The following is a 17378-nucleotide window of genomic DNA, read 5'->3' as shown; positions in this document are numbered from 1 at the left end:
TTTTCCTTATTTTAAAATTTTCTTTACCTAAGTTTTTCCTCCTTTTTCTGTTCAATTCCTCATAGAACATTATTGAACAATATCTAAAATTTCATTTTAATTTGCAATCTGAAAACAAAATTTCCTCCTTTTTTGCTAAACAACAAAAGCAATGGCCATAGGAAAGAATGTTTTAATGGATGTTTTATTCACTTAACTAGAGAAACATCTTCTTCTGCTAGTAAGATTCCCTCTATATCGAGATAGCTTTTGTACAATTAGCATCTCAACATATGAATTGCTGGTTCATATAAAGAAATAATACTAAAATATTAGTATATTCTGAAATATCCAGAGGACGGGCTTTACTGATCCATTCCAAAGTTTAATCAAAGTGTGAATTTTGTTATTTCTTTTTTTTCAACTTGTATTCAAATCATAAGAGGCATCTAAATACAAAATTATTGAGGTAGAATGAGAAAATAAAATTTGCATAATTACCATCAAAAGTAGTGTTTTTCTTATCTCACCTAAAATCTGAAAAAATATATATAATTATTAATATATAGTTGCTTGAGGAACTTTATTTTCATCCAGAATATTCACATTCCTATGTGAAACAGAAGAATAAAATTTATGTTTGCATGTGTGTTGGTATGGTATCAGTATTAAAATTTACCAATGAATGCATCCAATGAGATAAGTACAGCTTGGAGAAGATAGTAACTTTGTCCTGGATGTTTAGTTAGTGGATAAATCAAATGTCCACAGCGATTTCCGTATTGACTTCTCCTTTTGGCTGTCCCTTTTATTTTCTGCTGAATAAATGAGAACCTATTTCTTGGTTCCTTTTTTATTCCAGTAGGTTTGATACTAACCATATAATTGGAGATTTTAAAAAGTTTTAATTAAGTAAGTAAGTTCTCTAACAGGAGGTTGGACTTTTGTTTTTTAGATCCTAAAAATGGCCCAACTCTTCAAGAGAGGATGAAGTCTTATAAAGCTGCACTGATCACCCTTTATCTCATTGTGTTTGTTGTTCTCGTGCCCATCATTGGCATAGTGGCAGGTACAGTACTCTAGTTCTGAAACTCAGCAACTCATCTAGTAAATTATTTACTGCAGAAGCAGAAAGAAGTATTCAGTCTTTGGTATATGGCAAATTCGTAAGAATTTGAACTTCAGATAAAAAAATGTTCCTCAAATTTATTTCATGAAAAAAACAGATTCTGCAAAGTTATTGCATTAAAAAAACCTATAAATAAATAGCATAGAAAATGGAACTTTAAGATAAAAATATGAATATATGAAGGGAAAATGGAGAGAATTGACCATTTCAGCAATGTTATCATCTGAAGTCCTAGGAAGTTCTAATGATGCATCATACATTACATGGTAAGCATTCTAGTTGCAAATGTGAAGATATAAACCTGATTGTTTATATTAGCGATGCCTAAAATGTAAAAAAAAGCCAGTTGTTCTGGAAAAATACTTTTGTTCCTAGTATTGAGAGCAGAAAGAAGTATCCCTACACGTCTTCAGAGGAAACCTCAGAAACTAATGACCTGTTCCTCAGCAATATTTGTCCTTTATATGGTCACATATTTTATGAGGGTTTTATTTAAAACCTCTCTAAAAATAAACTGATAGCATCCTTTCAAACAAACAAACAACAAAAAAAATAGAACACTTTGCTTGGGTCCTACATGATGTTTCTCAGGTATGTATTTGTTTTGAAGAGTTTGGCTGGAATTGGGGATACATTTAAAGAGTTTATACAGAGGTGTATAACTCAAGCAAATTGCATGTAACTCAAGCAAATTTATAAACATTATTTCCCTCAGGACCATTTTTGAGGGGTTTGATTGACATTTGAATTCATTTGCCTTGTAGCTCCCTTTTTCTCTGGGAGTGACAAAATGTCTAGACATATGCTTGAACAAGAGATAGGCTGGGAGGAAGATGTGTTTTTATGTGCATACTAATCAGCTTAACAAGGAAATGCTCCTAATATAAGGCCATATCTCCTCTGTCAAAAGGATATTCCAAGATAGAACCAAAATTGTACTAAGGAAGAAATGATCATGAAAGCAACAATGACTGTAATATTTTTATAACATTTTTGAGCATTTACTCTGTTCAGGCCCTGGGCTATACATTTTCCACAGATTATCTTAAGACACCACACAGTTACCCTTGGACAGACATATGCTTACCGTCATCATCCACAAAAGAAAACTGTTCAGTGATGGAACTGAAGTTCTACCATGACTCCTGACTCCTACCCTTTGTGGTCTACTATCTCCCAGTTCAATCAGATGTTTAGAACAAAATATGATTGGCCACTAAAAATTTAGCTTGTTGTAACATTAGTCAGGAAAATATTTTCCATATGTAAAAGTCAAATACTATTTTGGATGTCAAAAACAATAGTCAACCACAACCAATCAACCAATCAAACGAACCACAGCCATTTAAGTAAAAGAATCTGATGTGTCTGTCATTAAACAACAACTTCCTGATAAACCAGGTTATCTATGTGTTGTTTATGTTTATGCTTATCAGTTTCAAGTGCTTAACTGAAAGATGCATCATTGTTTGGGATCATTAGCTGTCAGCCAGTTAGAATTTGCATAATTTCATCACTTTTATGGGGCTTCCCTGGTGGTTCAGCTGGTAAAGTATCCACCTACAATGAAGAAGACCCCGGTTTGATTGCTGGGTTGGGAAGATCCACTGGGGAAGGAATAGGCTCCCCACTCCAGTATTCTTGGGCTTCCCTGGTGGCTCAGCAGGTAAAGAATCTGCCTGCAATGCAGAAGGCCTGGGTTCGATCCTGGGGTTGGGAAGGTCCTCTGGAGAAGGGGATGACTACCCACTCCAGTGTTCTGGCCTGGAGAATTCCATGGATTGTATGTAGTCCATGGGGTTGCAAAGAGTTGGACACGACTGAGTGCCTCACCTTCATCGCTTTTATGTAAACCATGGCCTGCAGAACCAACCTCCGGGAATGCAACTTCTTTCTACTCGGCCCAGGCACAATGTGAACTGAAGTTTGAAAATATCAGGGTTCTAACAAGGTTCAAAATCTGTGGGCTGTTAGAAAATGCTACCAAGTCAACACAATTGTTCTAGGGTTGACAATGATTGACCTGAAGTAGTTTGTTTCCTTAAACTATAGCATGTACTATTAATACCTACAGAAAGCTAAACATGTTCAAATCTTGCAAGTTCACATTAGCACCCCAATTTACCAGAATTTAGATCTCCTGTGTTTATCATACTTGAATAATAAACAATTGACTATCCATTTACAGCTGTAAGTTGTAGGTCAGAATTTTTCCAAAAGAAAGCTGAAATGCAATACATTAACTCTACATAATATAAAAAATTTCAAACGTAGACAAAATATATCCCTGAAATGATAGAAATTATTCTGTTTTGGCAAATATAAATCAGTAGATGAAATAAAATGTTGTACATGAAAGCTAAAGTGTCTTATGTATTTAAAAATATTTCTTAATTATAGTCTTCTCCACAAGCTACCTTTTTTCCAAGAAGCTACTACATTTCTGTTACAGTATAACAACATATAATAATGTCTCTGAAGAATAAGATAAGGTTAAGCCTAAGGTTAATGTATATAAATTGCTGATAAACGGAAGATCCTTGAGCTCAAAATGATACAGATTTTTGGTAGAAGAAGGTATTGCCAACATGAAGAGTATATGTGATCTGTAAGGTCAATTATAACTCTCTCCCTATTGTACAAGTCATAAAATTTGTCTCCTTTCAAATGTAAGATAGAAAAGTCACAAAATACCATCTCTCTGATGATAATGAAAGAATTAAACATTTGAAAATATGAACTCTAGCATTCCATACCTAGATTTGTGATACTCGTATTTATGTCATCTGTGTCATAGTTAAACATTTTTAAAGAAAGTAAGGATTAAATTAGGTTTCACTCAGGATTTGGGAAAACAAACAATATTGCATTTTTAAATCTACAAGCAAAAAGTAGCCTTTAGTATCAGCTCATGTTGAACTTGATATTGAAGAGAAATCTTTGGTCACATGACATTTTATCAAATCAAGTCTTCCCTTTCTACACTATGAAGAGATTTTGCTTTATCCCTATGAAATAAAAAGCATTTCTAGTGAAAGTAAAAATTATATGGTTGAGTAATTAAATCAATATGCTTATTAAAATAAGTAAAGATACTATCTTTCTCATGGAGCACCCAACTTTGTCCCAATTTCTTATATTACATAATATTAACTTTCCCTTGTATCAGTATTGGGCATGCAGATATTGAATCCAAAATATTAATAATAATTAAAAAATGAAAAGTAGCAAATGTGCATTATGTGTCAGGGAAAGATCTGAGCACTTCACATATATCAGTTCATTTAATTATTTAAACACTAACTAGTAGTATCCTATTTATAAGGTAGTGAGATGATAGCCTGATTAATTTGCTCAAGGGCACAGTTTATGAAGGAAAGAACAAGAATGGCTAATCCAGGCAGTTCCTGTCTAGAGCCTGAATTATTAACTGCTATCTGAAAAAACAGTAATCATTATAACAGAAAAATTTTAAGGGCTAACTTGGAGATAATTTTGCAAATATTGTTAGTTAGGGTTTCTGATTGTTAAAGTCAAATTCCATTCCCAGTCAGTTTGTTATTCCCAGAGTTGCTTGAGAAGTACTTTATATATAGTAGGTACTCAATAAATAAATCATGGAACTGGCAAATGCATAAATGAAGCTGTCAATCCAAAACTTGCTCTCTACACTTAATTTAATAAATGTTATGAGATCTAACTAGGAAATATACTATTTTGTCCAAATTATTGATAAAATAATGTACACTCAACATGGCCTCTGTTGTGGATTGTATCAAAATGTAGTCACATATTTTATTAATTCAAATAAGCTAATTTTAAAGAGAATATAACTAGGAACATATAATATGATTTTTTTTAATTGTGATTTAATTGAATATGTAGTTTAATGCTTAATAAGAGCTACAATGACAGGTGTCATCAAACACCTTCTTTAAGTGATGGTGGTGAAGACTCTGTAACTAAGATAATAACTTTCAAAGATAAGGCACTTTTATTTGAGTAGTTTTCATATGTGCCATCTGTGTGCTATGGGATTTACGTGCCTTATCTCATTCATTCTCAGCACCACTATAAGACAGTTATTACTTTTAGGTCTTTGGGGAAGACTAATTAAGAAGAAGAAAAATAACTTGCTCAGAGTAACCTAGTTAGTAACTAAGGAGTGGGACTAGATTCCAGAATTGGGCAGCTTGTTCCTACATAAACACCAAGCTCTCATTTGTATAACAGGTACCCTGAGCTTAGGGTAGAATTGAGGGCTTTTCTTTTTTTTTTTTTTAATTCAGGGCTTTTCATGTGTTACCTCAGTTAAGTCTCAAAAACCTGTAAAGCTAATAAATAACTATTGCCATATCACTTTAAAGAAAATTGACAGGTCAGTTATTGCTGTTTATATAGATATACTTTTAAACCATACGAAGTTACTCTTTACTGCTCAATAATGGCCAAATATGTAAAGTCTTATGTATTCAAATTAATATGGATAAGAGACTGATATATATGTAGATAGAAGGTATAAATCATATAGATATATATAGAGAGAGATGAAACAATAAAAGCTTAACCATCATTAACTAGGAATAAAATGGTGCTTAACATTTTCTTCATGGTGTACAATTATGTATTATTTTTATTGGCAAAAATTATATTTATACTTTTCATTTTTGAAACTATAAACATATTGCTCTAGATCCTTTCAGAAGGATAATTAGCTTATTTAGAGAACATATGCCCATTTGTAAATATATATCAGCAGCTCTCTATGCCCCAAACACCATTTAATAGAATTTTTATATTCAGGAAATAATCGCTCATAAGATGGTTCATCGAAGTGTTGAATATATTAGTAGAAATAGAAGCAATATGTAGGGGTTTTGTTAAATCTGGCAAAACCACACATAGAATACAATGTAGTTATTCAAATTACTTTTATAAAGCAATATTAAATAATATGCAAGGGTCTTTATGATAGATGCTAATTGAAAGTTAGTTTCCAAATTATATATAAGCTCTTGATTGTATAATAATAATATGATAGTGGACTCAGAAATCTGATATGCATATACTAAAGTGTTAGCACTTAATTCTGCATCATGAGATTAATGGTAAATTATTTTCATTACTCATATTTTCTAAATTTTCCTCTACAAATATATATTTTAGAGGAGTCTTGAGAGAACAGTATTTTTTTAAGTTAAAAAACTTTTTTATCCAATTTCCTGCTCTGCCAACAATAAATTAGATCTGCAGAAACTGAAAGTGATAACTCTCTGGTAGCTTAGTGATAGCATAAGGAAGATGAGCCAACAATTTATTCATACAATGGATAACACTAATATTTATACTTTTGCTACATATTGTTTTTGTCACATCATCATTTATCTTCATAATAGCTAACATATTCAACATGTTTACTGCAGACACTGTGTTAAGCATTATCTCATCTTATCCTAACAGCACACCTGAGGACCAAGATACAGTGCACTTCATAATCTGTAGCATTTACTCTTGCTCTTATAGCCAGATGCAGTGACCCAGAAGATTCATCTAAGCAGCAAGTCAGAAAGAATGACTTAACCGTGGAATAAATTCTAATGTAAAATAGGAAAAGGACCCTGTTTCCCTCCCAGCACTCTGCCTACTTTGGTTCACACTTTGTATGTTTAAAACAAACACCTGATTTAGGATAGCATTCAGAATGTTAGATTGGGATGAAGTGATGTGGAATGGGACAGTGAATGCATTTAAGGATACAGGGCATGACTCTGTTTATTTTTACTTAAATATGCAGCTCAGCTCCTGAGATGGGAAATGAAGAATTGCACAGTTGGTTCAGTTAATGCAGATATATCTCCAAGTCTGGAAGGCAGAGGAAATGGCAGTGAAGATGAAATGAGATTTCGAGAAGTCGTGATGGAACGCATGAGCAACATGGAAAAGAGAATCCAGTATCTTTCAGACAATGAAGCCAATCTCCTAGATTCTAAGAATTTCCAGAATTTCAGCATAACAACTGATCAGAGATTTAACGATGTTCTTTTCCAGCTAAATTCCTTACTTTCCTCCATCCAGGGGCATGAGAATATCATAGGTGATATCTCCAAGTCATTAGTAGGTCTGAACACCACATTACTTGATTTGCAGCTCAGTATTGAAACACTGACTGGCAGAGTCCAGGAGCATGCATTTAAACAACAAGAGGTAAGAGTTTTTGTACTGGAAAGTCATATGCTGGGAGTGAATCCATCTGTAACCTATCTCCTCAGATAGTCCAAGGCAGAGACAAAGTTACAAAACCTGTTTTCACATCATTCTACTTACCCTGATTTCTCTTGCAGTCTCGCCAGAAAGTTCCAAATGGATTTACCTACTGCCTGTTCCAAATTCCCAGCCAAAGAGGGAGTTTGTTTGTTTTTCATCAAATATAGACTCTCTTAGCATGTTTTAATTTTATAAATACTTTCAGAATGCCTCTGGAGATTCTCTAAACCCATTACAGTTGGTAGATTATCTTAGCATATTTGGACAGATAGACACAGTTTTTGCAAATTTTAAAAGAAACCCAGAATTTCTCCATCATGAAAAGAATGAAAACCTTATTTACATGGGTAAATTGTAAAATCTAAATTTTAAAATAGTTTGTCACTCCCAAGAAGTATTGCTAAATTTTTATGTGTAGAGATAACTGAAAGTAAAGAATTAGAGTTTGAATAATGCATCAACATCTTGTTTCCATCACAGGATCAAACACAAGAGAGCAAGACATCTTCTAAACCACTTGCCAGCCAAAGTATTTTTGCAAAGGCCCAGATGTGACTCTTAGGCTTTGGGAACCACATGGTCTCTTTTGCAATTTCTCAACTCTACCACTAGAGCACTCATAGACAGTAGGTAGACAAATGAGTGAAATGTGATCCAATATGTCTTTCTTTACAAAAATAGACTTTGACCCATGGATCATAATTTTTCTCAGCTTTGCGCTAAACTATTCTGTGGCCAGCCCTCTAGGTTACTTTGTATTGAGGAGAAAGAAATTTAAGAAGCAAGTTGTTTGGTTCAGAACTGGATTTTTTTTGTTGTTAGGTAATTATAATTATTCAATTTGTGAAAAAAATAAGCTCATGGATAAAGCTTTATTACTTGTGTGAAAAAATTAATCTTCATATTACATGCCCTAAGATCATAATGTGAAATGTGTAAAATTTCCACCATTAGCTCAGCAAGGCTGCCATCTTTGTAGTATATTTTACTTGAATGGACCACATCTTAATTAATGAGGTTGTTTTCTATATAGATGCAGTGTTATGCAGTGGTGATGAATTTTTAAAATGGATGTCCCTTTTAGAGAGCAAAGGAAAGCCTCTGAAGTTTTAACATCACATGAAAACCAACTAAATTATTGACTAGAGAATAGATTAAACAGGTTAAGAAAGCACATTTTTATATTTATTTATTGTAAGACGCAATCACTGAGAGGACAATGACATTGCTGTTTAAATATAGAAATTCCATCGGTGAACCTCATCCCAATGCCAGCCTTGATAGTCCGTGTTGTATCCCTGTCACATCTTCCAAATACTGACTGTTACTCTCTCCCCCATGGTTAATAAGTATCTAAGCATACGCAAATGTTATTGGAATATCAAGTACTCAGGCTATGGAGGGTTTAGAAAGAGTGCACAAATAAGAATGTGTCCACAGGGATGAGAACCTTGAGAGACACAGGAAAATAAAATATCAGCTTTGGGACTAGAAAGTGATTAAATATGAAGGAAAGAGGACAGGAGAAGAAATATTACTTTGTGTGCAAACAAGATTCACTACTCTAAAACCTGACTGTGTGGATCACAACAAACAGTAGAAAATTCTTAAAGAGATGGAAACACCAGACCACCAAACCTGCCTCCTGAGAAACCTGTATGCAGGTCAAGAAGCAACAGTTAGAACTGGACATGGAACAATGGACTGGTTCCAAATTGAGGACAGAGTACATCAAGGTTGTGTATTGTCACCCTGCTTATTTAACTTCTATGCAGAGTACATCATGCGAAATGCCGGGCTGGATGAAGCCCAAGCTGGAATCAAGATTGCCAGGAGAAATACCAATAACTGCAAAATATGCAGATGACACCAGCCTTATGGCAGAAAGCTAAGAGGAACTAAAGAGCCTCTTGATGAAAGTGAAAGAGGAGAGTTAAAAAGTTGGCTTAAAACTCAATATTCAGAACAGTAAGATCATGACATCTGGTCCCATCACTTCATGGCAAATAGATGGGGAAACAATGGAAACAGTGACAGACTATTTCCTTTGGCTCTAAAATCACTGCAGGTGGTGACTGCAGCCGTGAAATTAAAAGACGCTTGCTCCTTGGAAGAAAAGCTATGGCCAACCTAGCTGCAGCTGCTGCTGCTGCTGCTAAGTCGCTTCAGTCGTGTCTGACTCTGTGCGCCCCCATAGATGGCAGCCCACCAGGCTCCCCCATCTCTGGGAGTCTCCAGGCAAGAACACAGGAGTGGGTTGCTGTTTCCTTCTCCAATGCATGAAAGTGAAAAGTGAAAGTGAAGCTGCTCAGTTGTGTCCGACTCTTAGCAACGCTATAGACTACAGCCTACCAGGCTCCTCCGTCTATGGGATTTTCCAGGCAAGAGTACTGGAGTGGGGTGCCATTGCCTTCTTCAATGGCCAGCCTAGACAGCATATTAAAAAGCAGAGACATTACTTTGCTGACAAAGGTCTATCGAGTCAAAGCTATGGTTTTGCCAGTTGTCATGTATGGATGTGAGAGTTCAACCATAAGGAAAGCTGAGAACTGAAGAATTGCTGCTTTTGAACTGTGGTGTTGGAGAAGACTCTTGAAAGTCCCTTGGACTGCATGCAACCAGTCCATCTTAAAGGAAATCAGTCCTGAGTATTCATTGAAAGGACTGATGCTGAAGCTGAAGCGCCAATACTTTGGCCACCTGATATGATGAGCTGACTCATTGGAAAAGACCCTGATGCTGGGACATATTGAAGGCAGGAAGAGAAGGGGACAACAGTGGATGAGATGGTTGGATGGCATCAGTCACTCGGGAGTTGGTAATAAACAGGAAGCCTAGCATGCTACAGTTTATGGGGTCACAAGTAGTCAGATACGACTGAGCAACTGAACTAAACTGAAGATCAGAGGGGCAGTGAGACAGGGTGAGAAGAAAAAGAAGACAGACACAATGAAAGAATAAGAATTTACTTGATATTGGTAATGTCCCCAAGTCCTCAGAGATTATAGATTATCTATGAACTGGCTCAGCTGGTAAAGAATCCACCTGCAAAGCGGGAGACCTGGGTTTGATCCCTGGGTTGGGAATATCCCCTGGAGAAGGGAATGATTACCCACTCCAGTATTCTGGTCTGGGGAATTCAGTCCATGGAATCACAAAGAGTCGGACATGACTGAGTAACTTTCATTTTCATCACTTTCATGAACCCACATAAATGAAGATGTAAAACCAAATTGGAAACCATTTGGAAGATAGTAGAAGTGCTGAACATGTTTGAAGTGATACATGTGTGTGTGCTTAGAGCTGTGCCTGGCTCTTTGCGACCCCATGTACTGCAGCCCTCCAGGCTCCTCTGGCTGTGGGGATTCTCCAGGATCCTCCAGGATTCTCTGGAAGTAGGTCGCCTTGCCCTTCTCCAGGGGATCTTCCCAACCCAAGGATTGAACCGAGGTCTCCCACATTGCAGGCAGATTCTTTACCGTCTGAGCCACCATGGAGCCTGGAAATGATATATAATAGAAACAGTCAGAATCTGGTGATAATCGATTATTGAGTTGGAATAGATTGCACTTTTCATTTTGGAAGCGGTCCCAGCGTTAGAGATGGAGGTACAAGGAAAGGAGGAACTTGCAAGGTTAATTTTTTTAAGCTGTTTTTTGTAAGACAGTAGCCATTTGCAGAGATTTGAAATCTAGGTCAGTGCTAGTGTGTGTGTGTGCATGCGTGCATGCTCACTGAAAATAGTATTTACAATCTTGTTCCCATCACTTAAAACAATTGGATTCATCTTTGAATCTTTAGCCCAATGCAGGAATAAGTAAATTAAATAAATGCCTCAATCAGTAATTGTTTGAATAAAAGGCTTATAAGTAATACCAGCATAATGTTTATCAAGGATAGACCAAGCATTAATTTGAAAGAAAGAAGAATACTGACTAAATAAAAGAGAGAGATGGGATTTATTATCTCTGCTTTACATAGAAAGGACTGTAAGAATGCAAAGTTAAATGCTTGTTTCTAGCAGAACCACTGGTGGTAGATGGACAGTGTGTGGGGTTACTGTATAGCAGCAGTCCCCAGCCATTTTGGTTCCAGGGATGGTTTCATGGAAAACATTTTCCCTCGGATGGGGGGTGATGGGAATTGGTTTCAGGATGATTCTTTTATTGTGCACTTTATTTCTCTTATCATTACATCAGTTCCACCTCAGACCATCAGGCATTAGATCCTGTCAGCTTGGGACTCTTGCTATACAGGACTTTTAAAGATATATCAAATGAACTTTCTCCCAATAAAACCTGTTTTAAGTAAAGCGTGGTTAATATGAACACTGTATAGAGTTTTCAAAGAAGGGGAAAAAAGGCAGCCTCAGCTTTAGGTATGAAAAACATGGGTGACTCCTAAGGTTTAGGAAGTAAAGTCACCAACTAGTCCCTTGACCTTTTCTCTGTGGATATCAGGAACTCCCTGACAGCTGGAGCAATCTGCAGCCACATCAGTGATGTTGAGCATATTTATCATGTCCTTATGCTCTATAAAACATCCATGTTCATTACTTCATGTATGTATGTACCATACTGTATAGAAAAGGCTAAATGGGGAGGGAGGCAGCAGAGGGTAGAGACATCCTAATCTAGCAGAAGATTTTGGATGAGGGATGGCACAGTCAGAGTGATAAAAACCGATGTCTCTCTATTTGAGTGCAGTGCTCTTGTACAGGCATATCTGGGTATACTTGCATTTCTTTCCAAAGGTTTTAGGTGACACTTTTGACCCTCTCATTTCAACTTGTCCAGTCCAGTCAAGGGAGGTGAAATTTTCTTTTCATACCTGGATTAAGGAACAGTACACCACTGATTTATTTCTTTGTGCAATTGGGAAATGAGAATTTATTAGCAATTAAACATAGAAGTCATTAGAAAAGTATAAATCATACCATGAAGACAGAGGATACAAGGTAAGTAGAACAGAGAAATAGAAAATGCTACCAAGATAGATGAGAAAGTTAGGTACCCTGGAAAGAGAAAGCCTAGCTCCCAAAGGAAAACCCAGGAAATGACTTGAAAGGAAAAGTAATAAAAAAAAAAATATTGTTGAAAACTTTACAACTGGATACTTAACCTCATCACAATTTGAAAAGCAAATTGAACAAGATTTTACTGCGTCTACTCTTACTCTGAACAATTAAATGCATTGATGATACCTAGGGTTTGAGTGCAAAAAGTAGGCATTCAGATACATTAAGTAAGATTTTTGAAAGAAAATGGTCCTGTGTATTTATAGGGTGGTATGGCAGTGGTGAACAAAATTTTTTATATTTAGTCCCTTTGATCAGATCCACTTCCAGGAAACTGTACTATAAAAGTACTTGTGTAAATATGTAGATACATATAAAATTGTGTTCATTGCAGCATTATTTATGTGCAGCTCAAAACTCTTTATCAATAGGAATCAAATTATGAAACATACAATATAATTCTACTAAATTATAGCAAACAAAGCAGTTTGTAAATATTTTAATAGGTAAATATTCTTAATATATTATTGAGTGAAAAATAAAGTCATCATCCAGAACATGATGTCATCTCTCTCATTCGTAGTCTTCAGATATGCGTGCATATGTATAAATGCACAAGTTATATGTACATTTGAAAACATAAAATAATGAAATCTCAAATACAGAGGCAAAACATGTGAACATAAGATATTGTTAATATGCTAGTTGAGATTTTATTGAATCTGAAAAGCTATCCTTAATGTTCGTTACCACTGAGAATTATGACATTAAGCTTTGCTATAAAACAATTTAATATACAAATCTATTGAGTTTATAGAATTGGAATTACTCAAGTACAGTATAAAGTTTAACTTCAGACGAATTTAAAACCATATGCCAAGTTTTAAATTTGATTTTAGTTTTAGCATTTTGACATGTAGATATTTAGGAATAGAAGCATGTCTAAGATATATATATATATTTAACCTTTTTTTTTCTGGCAGAGTGTAGAAATAAGCCATTCAGTTAAAAGAGGAAATGCTTCAAAACCAAAGAATTACTGTTTTAAAGTTATTCTCTAATTTCCATATTCTTATTCCATAATATTATTGTAATATTATCCATTTAAAAAATCTGACTTGTAGGGCTTCTTAAACTTATATATTTGATAGTTGTGTATGTTAACAGAAATTGCGGATGTTGGCTTGTGTTTCACAGGAGATGCGTAAATTAGAGGAGCGTGTGTACAATGCATCAGCAGAAATTAAGTCTCTAGATGAAAAACAAGTGCATTTGGAACAGGAAATAAAAGGGGAAGTGAAACTGTTGAATAATATCACAAATGATTTGAGGCTGAAGGATTGGGAACATTCTCAGACATTGAAAAATATCACTTTATTCCAAGGTAAAGTATCTTCTCATTCCTCCAGAAAATTATATACTAGGATGTAGTGATACATGTAGAAATTTGGTATTGGAAATTCTATAGTTTTCAAACAGTTTTGGAGCATGTATTTATCACAAATATCCAGAGGAAAGAGTTTTGAGATCTTTTCAAGATGTGTTAAGGTAACTGTCTTCTACTATATTTAAAACTGATAACCAATAGGGACCTACTTTATAGCACAGGGAACTCTGCTCAGTGTTATGTGGCAGATTGCATGGAGGGGAGTTAGGGAGAGAACGTATACACGTATATGTGTGGCTGAGTCCCGTCACTGTTCATCTGAAACTATCACAACATTGTTAGTTAGCTATCAGTTCAGTTCAGTTCAGTCGCTCAGTCGTGTCTGACTCTTTGCGACCCCATGGACTGCAGCATGCCAGCTTCCCTGTCTATCACCAACTCCCTGAGCTTACTCAGACTCATGTCCATTGAGTCGTGATGTCATCCAACCATCTCATCCTCTGTCATCCCCTTCTCCTCCTGCCTTCAATCTTTCCCAGCATCAGAGTCTTTTCCAGTGAGTCAGTTCTTCGCATCAGGTGGCCAAAGTGTTGGGAGTTTCAGCTTCAGCATCAGTCCTTCCAATGAATATTCAGGACTGATTTCCTTCAGGATTGACTGGTTTGGTATCCTTGTAGTCCAAGGGACTCTCAAGAGTCTTCTCCAACACCACAGTTCAAAAGTATCAATTCTTCGGTTCTCAGCTTTTTTTTATAGTCCAACTCTCACATCCATACATGACTGTTGGAAAAACCATAGCTTTGACTAGATGGGCCTTTGTCAGCATACTAATGCCTCTGCTTTTTAAAATGCTGTCTAGGTTGGTCATAGCTTTTCTTCCAAGGGGTAAGCATCTTTTAATTTCATGGCTGCAGTCACTATCTGCAGTGATTTTTGGAGCCCAAGAAAATAAAGTCTGTCACTATTTCCATTGTTTTCCATCTGTTTGCCATGAAGTGATGGGACTGGGTACCATGATCTTAGTTTTTTGAATATTGAGTTATTAAAGAAATGGTGAAAACTCTTAATCTCAGAGGCTGAGTCCACAGTTAGTCTGTGTCCCTTGTTTCTTGTCTCACACTGTATAGTTTTTCCTGAGATGTCTGTCTTGGTTTAGGGCCCTGTCACTGAATCACAGCCTTTGCATATGCACTCTTTTTTTTTTCAAAATTCATCCTGGAGTACTGTAAATTTGCTTCCCTTCAATTTGCTCAGCAAAATTCAAGCTGCAAATTGAGTCTTGCTGGCCTACTTTCCTGCTCTCTCGTCACTGTGCAGAAATGAATGACCTGTAGCCATGTTCACAGTTGTGGGGTTAAAACCCCTTTGTTGGGAAGAAGTATTTGCTGCAGGAATAGGAGGTGCATGGCTTCCCATTGATATAGAACCAGGACATCGCTTGTGGACACCTAAAAATATGTTTCCTACATTAAGCTGTAGTTTACAAGAACTTGCTTCTGTAGTTGTTACTACAGCTATTTAATGCCCCAGTGGTATGTAATTTACATGATGATTATATCTTTAAAAAAGCAAAGAGGCAAAAAAATACACAAGTATAAAATATAAATGTTAGTGGTTATTCTCTTAAGATGATAGAATTATGAATTAGATTTTCCTCATTTTTTCTAGGCTTTTACCCTTCCTATAATATGTAGAGTTATTATTGTAATGAAAATGCAATAAAACATTATAGCCCAGTGGTGTATATGAAGGGAAATGGAGAATGTGCCATTGAAATGGAAAATGTGCCCTGGCTATTTGGAAAATTAAGTTATCAGGGAAGGAAGGTCCTAAAACCCAATTTGGACCTTGCAAAATCAGAAACAGTTCAGGAAAATGGAGAAAAGCAGGGGAAAGTATTTGAAAAGAAGCAAAGAAAATGGGCAGAATATACTTACTCATGAGATTATCTTTATTTATGTAGCCCCTTCTTAGAATTTTTCAGGTCTTTTATCTTCCCACCTGATTACAATTTGTAAACGAGTGCTGTTTAACCAGTGACACTAACTATGACTGTGTATTGTCCTTGGGTTACGTGGCTGAACCATGGAAGTTGAAAAACGCTTCTTTTAAAACATTGCTATGTAGTTATTCTGTGATATATCCAGGTTCATTTCTTCCTCTTGGAATTAAAAAAAAAAGCATTTGCTAAGTGTTCTGCTTTAAAGGAAGAGATTAATACTTGTCCTATGGCACTCTATAAAGAAAAGGGACATAATGCCATCTGTTTCTTGGACACAGAAAATTCAAGTGACTTAATCAGTGTTGATCAGGCTCAGTACTGGGGGACACTGTGGTATTAATAATTGCCATGCCAAGTAGTAAAAATTCCCCTGCAACCTCCATCTTATTTTATAACATCTATATCCATCTTGGGATTCTACTTAATATTATACTTGAAAAGTTATTCCTTTATTCATTTTCACTTTACTGTCTTTCCCCACATCTCTCCCACTTATCCAGAATTCTCTTTCTTCTCATTCTACCTATTCTTCAAAGTCCACTCCAATCCTACCTCCTCAATGGAGCCTTTTCAACCACTGCTCCTTATGCTGATGTGCATCTCTCTAACAAATACCCAAGGGTATCATTTTCGACAATATGGTTTTTGGTTATCTACTTCGTGTGGATTTCTGTTTCCTTTGACGGTACTACACATGACTCTACTTGCACATTTCCCACAGAACATCTAACTTAATATAGTGAAATCTGCCTGGTGGTAAGGTAACAGGGAGATGTTCCCAGAACCTTAATCATCAACCTTCTGGTTCCAATGAATCCTGCGTCTCCGTGCTAGTGGTCTGCACATAGTCACCACCCTCCACCTCCGTGAGCGGCTTGGTGTCTGCAGATCAACTCAGACATGTGTCAGATCGTTACATATATTGTTGGGGGGAACTATGACTCTGAACTTGAAGCTACCTTGCTGGACTACTGCTTTCTGTCTGCACCCCCTCACTTGTTTCATTGTTAACTGCTTGTGCCTGCTCACTGGGGCTCAAGGAAGGCCTAGGAAACTAAAGACTTTTCTCTACAAACAAGAAACAGGGGACCTGGAAAGCCTTGGGCTGGGTAGGTCCCGAAGATCCTGCCTGATTTAAATCCTCCTTTTCTTTGATGCTCCTCAATCCTGAGGGGAGCATGGGTAAGACAAGAAGAGGTGTAAAATATTGGGTAGAGAGGTTAATCATAAATTCGGCAAGGGAACTCAGTTTTAGGGGCACTGGGTTTCATTCCCAGTAGGTACACAATACTAATGTGGACTCGTCCTGTCACTGACTCAGTGTCTCTGTCTGCCACCAGGATCTGAGAACGCAGAACGGTGCAGCACACATAAGTATTTAATCTGCAGTCAGGCTGTCTGGTTTAGGGCCATCTCTTTGTACTGCTCAATGGCTGGCTACACCGCTTCCATCCAAGATGGTCAGCCTCGTTCATTCTGTGTAACTGTGCAACAAACAGAAGGCTTTGGATTTACCTATGTGACTGTCTTGACAGGTGGCAAATTTATTTTACCTTTGCTTTAAAACTATGATCAGTAATTGTCATTTATTTTTTTAAAG

At 36.3% G+C, this 17378-nt stretch overlaps 1 protein-coding gene across 4 annotated transcripts in view; it reads left to right on the top strand.

Annotated features, from left to right (window-relative positions):
- Nucleotides 1–17378, top strand: part of MSR1 (macrophage scavenger receptor 1) — an 84238-nt gene that overhangs the window by 17360 nt on the left and 49500 nt on the right. For all 4 annotated transcript variants that reach the window (XM_070459972.1, XM_020916395.2, XM_020916396.2 and 1 more), the window contains 3 exons: nucleotides 935–1048; nucleotides 6903–7312; nucleotides 13587–13773. In XM_070459972.1, the coding sequence (XP_070316073.1) occupies nucleotides 935–1048; nucleotides 6903–7312; nucleotides 13587–13773 (711 nt within the window). The remainder of the gene's footprint in view (nucleotides 1–934; nucleotides 1049–6902; nucleotides 7313–13586; nucleotides 13774–17378) is intronic.

This window comes from Odocoileus virginianus, chromosome 32, assembly GCF_023699985.2.
Source record: "Odocoileus virginianus isolate 20LAN1187 ecotype Illinois chromosome 32, Ovbor_1.2, whole genome shotgun sequence".
Taxonomy (NCBI): domain Eukaryota; kingdom Metazoa; phylum Chordata; class Mammalia; order Artiodactyla; family Cervidae; genus Odocoileus; species Odocoileus virginianus.
Note: the sequence above shows the minus strand (reverse complement) of the source record. Positions and strands in the feature narration are given on the sequence as shown.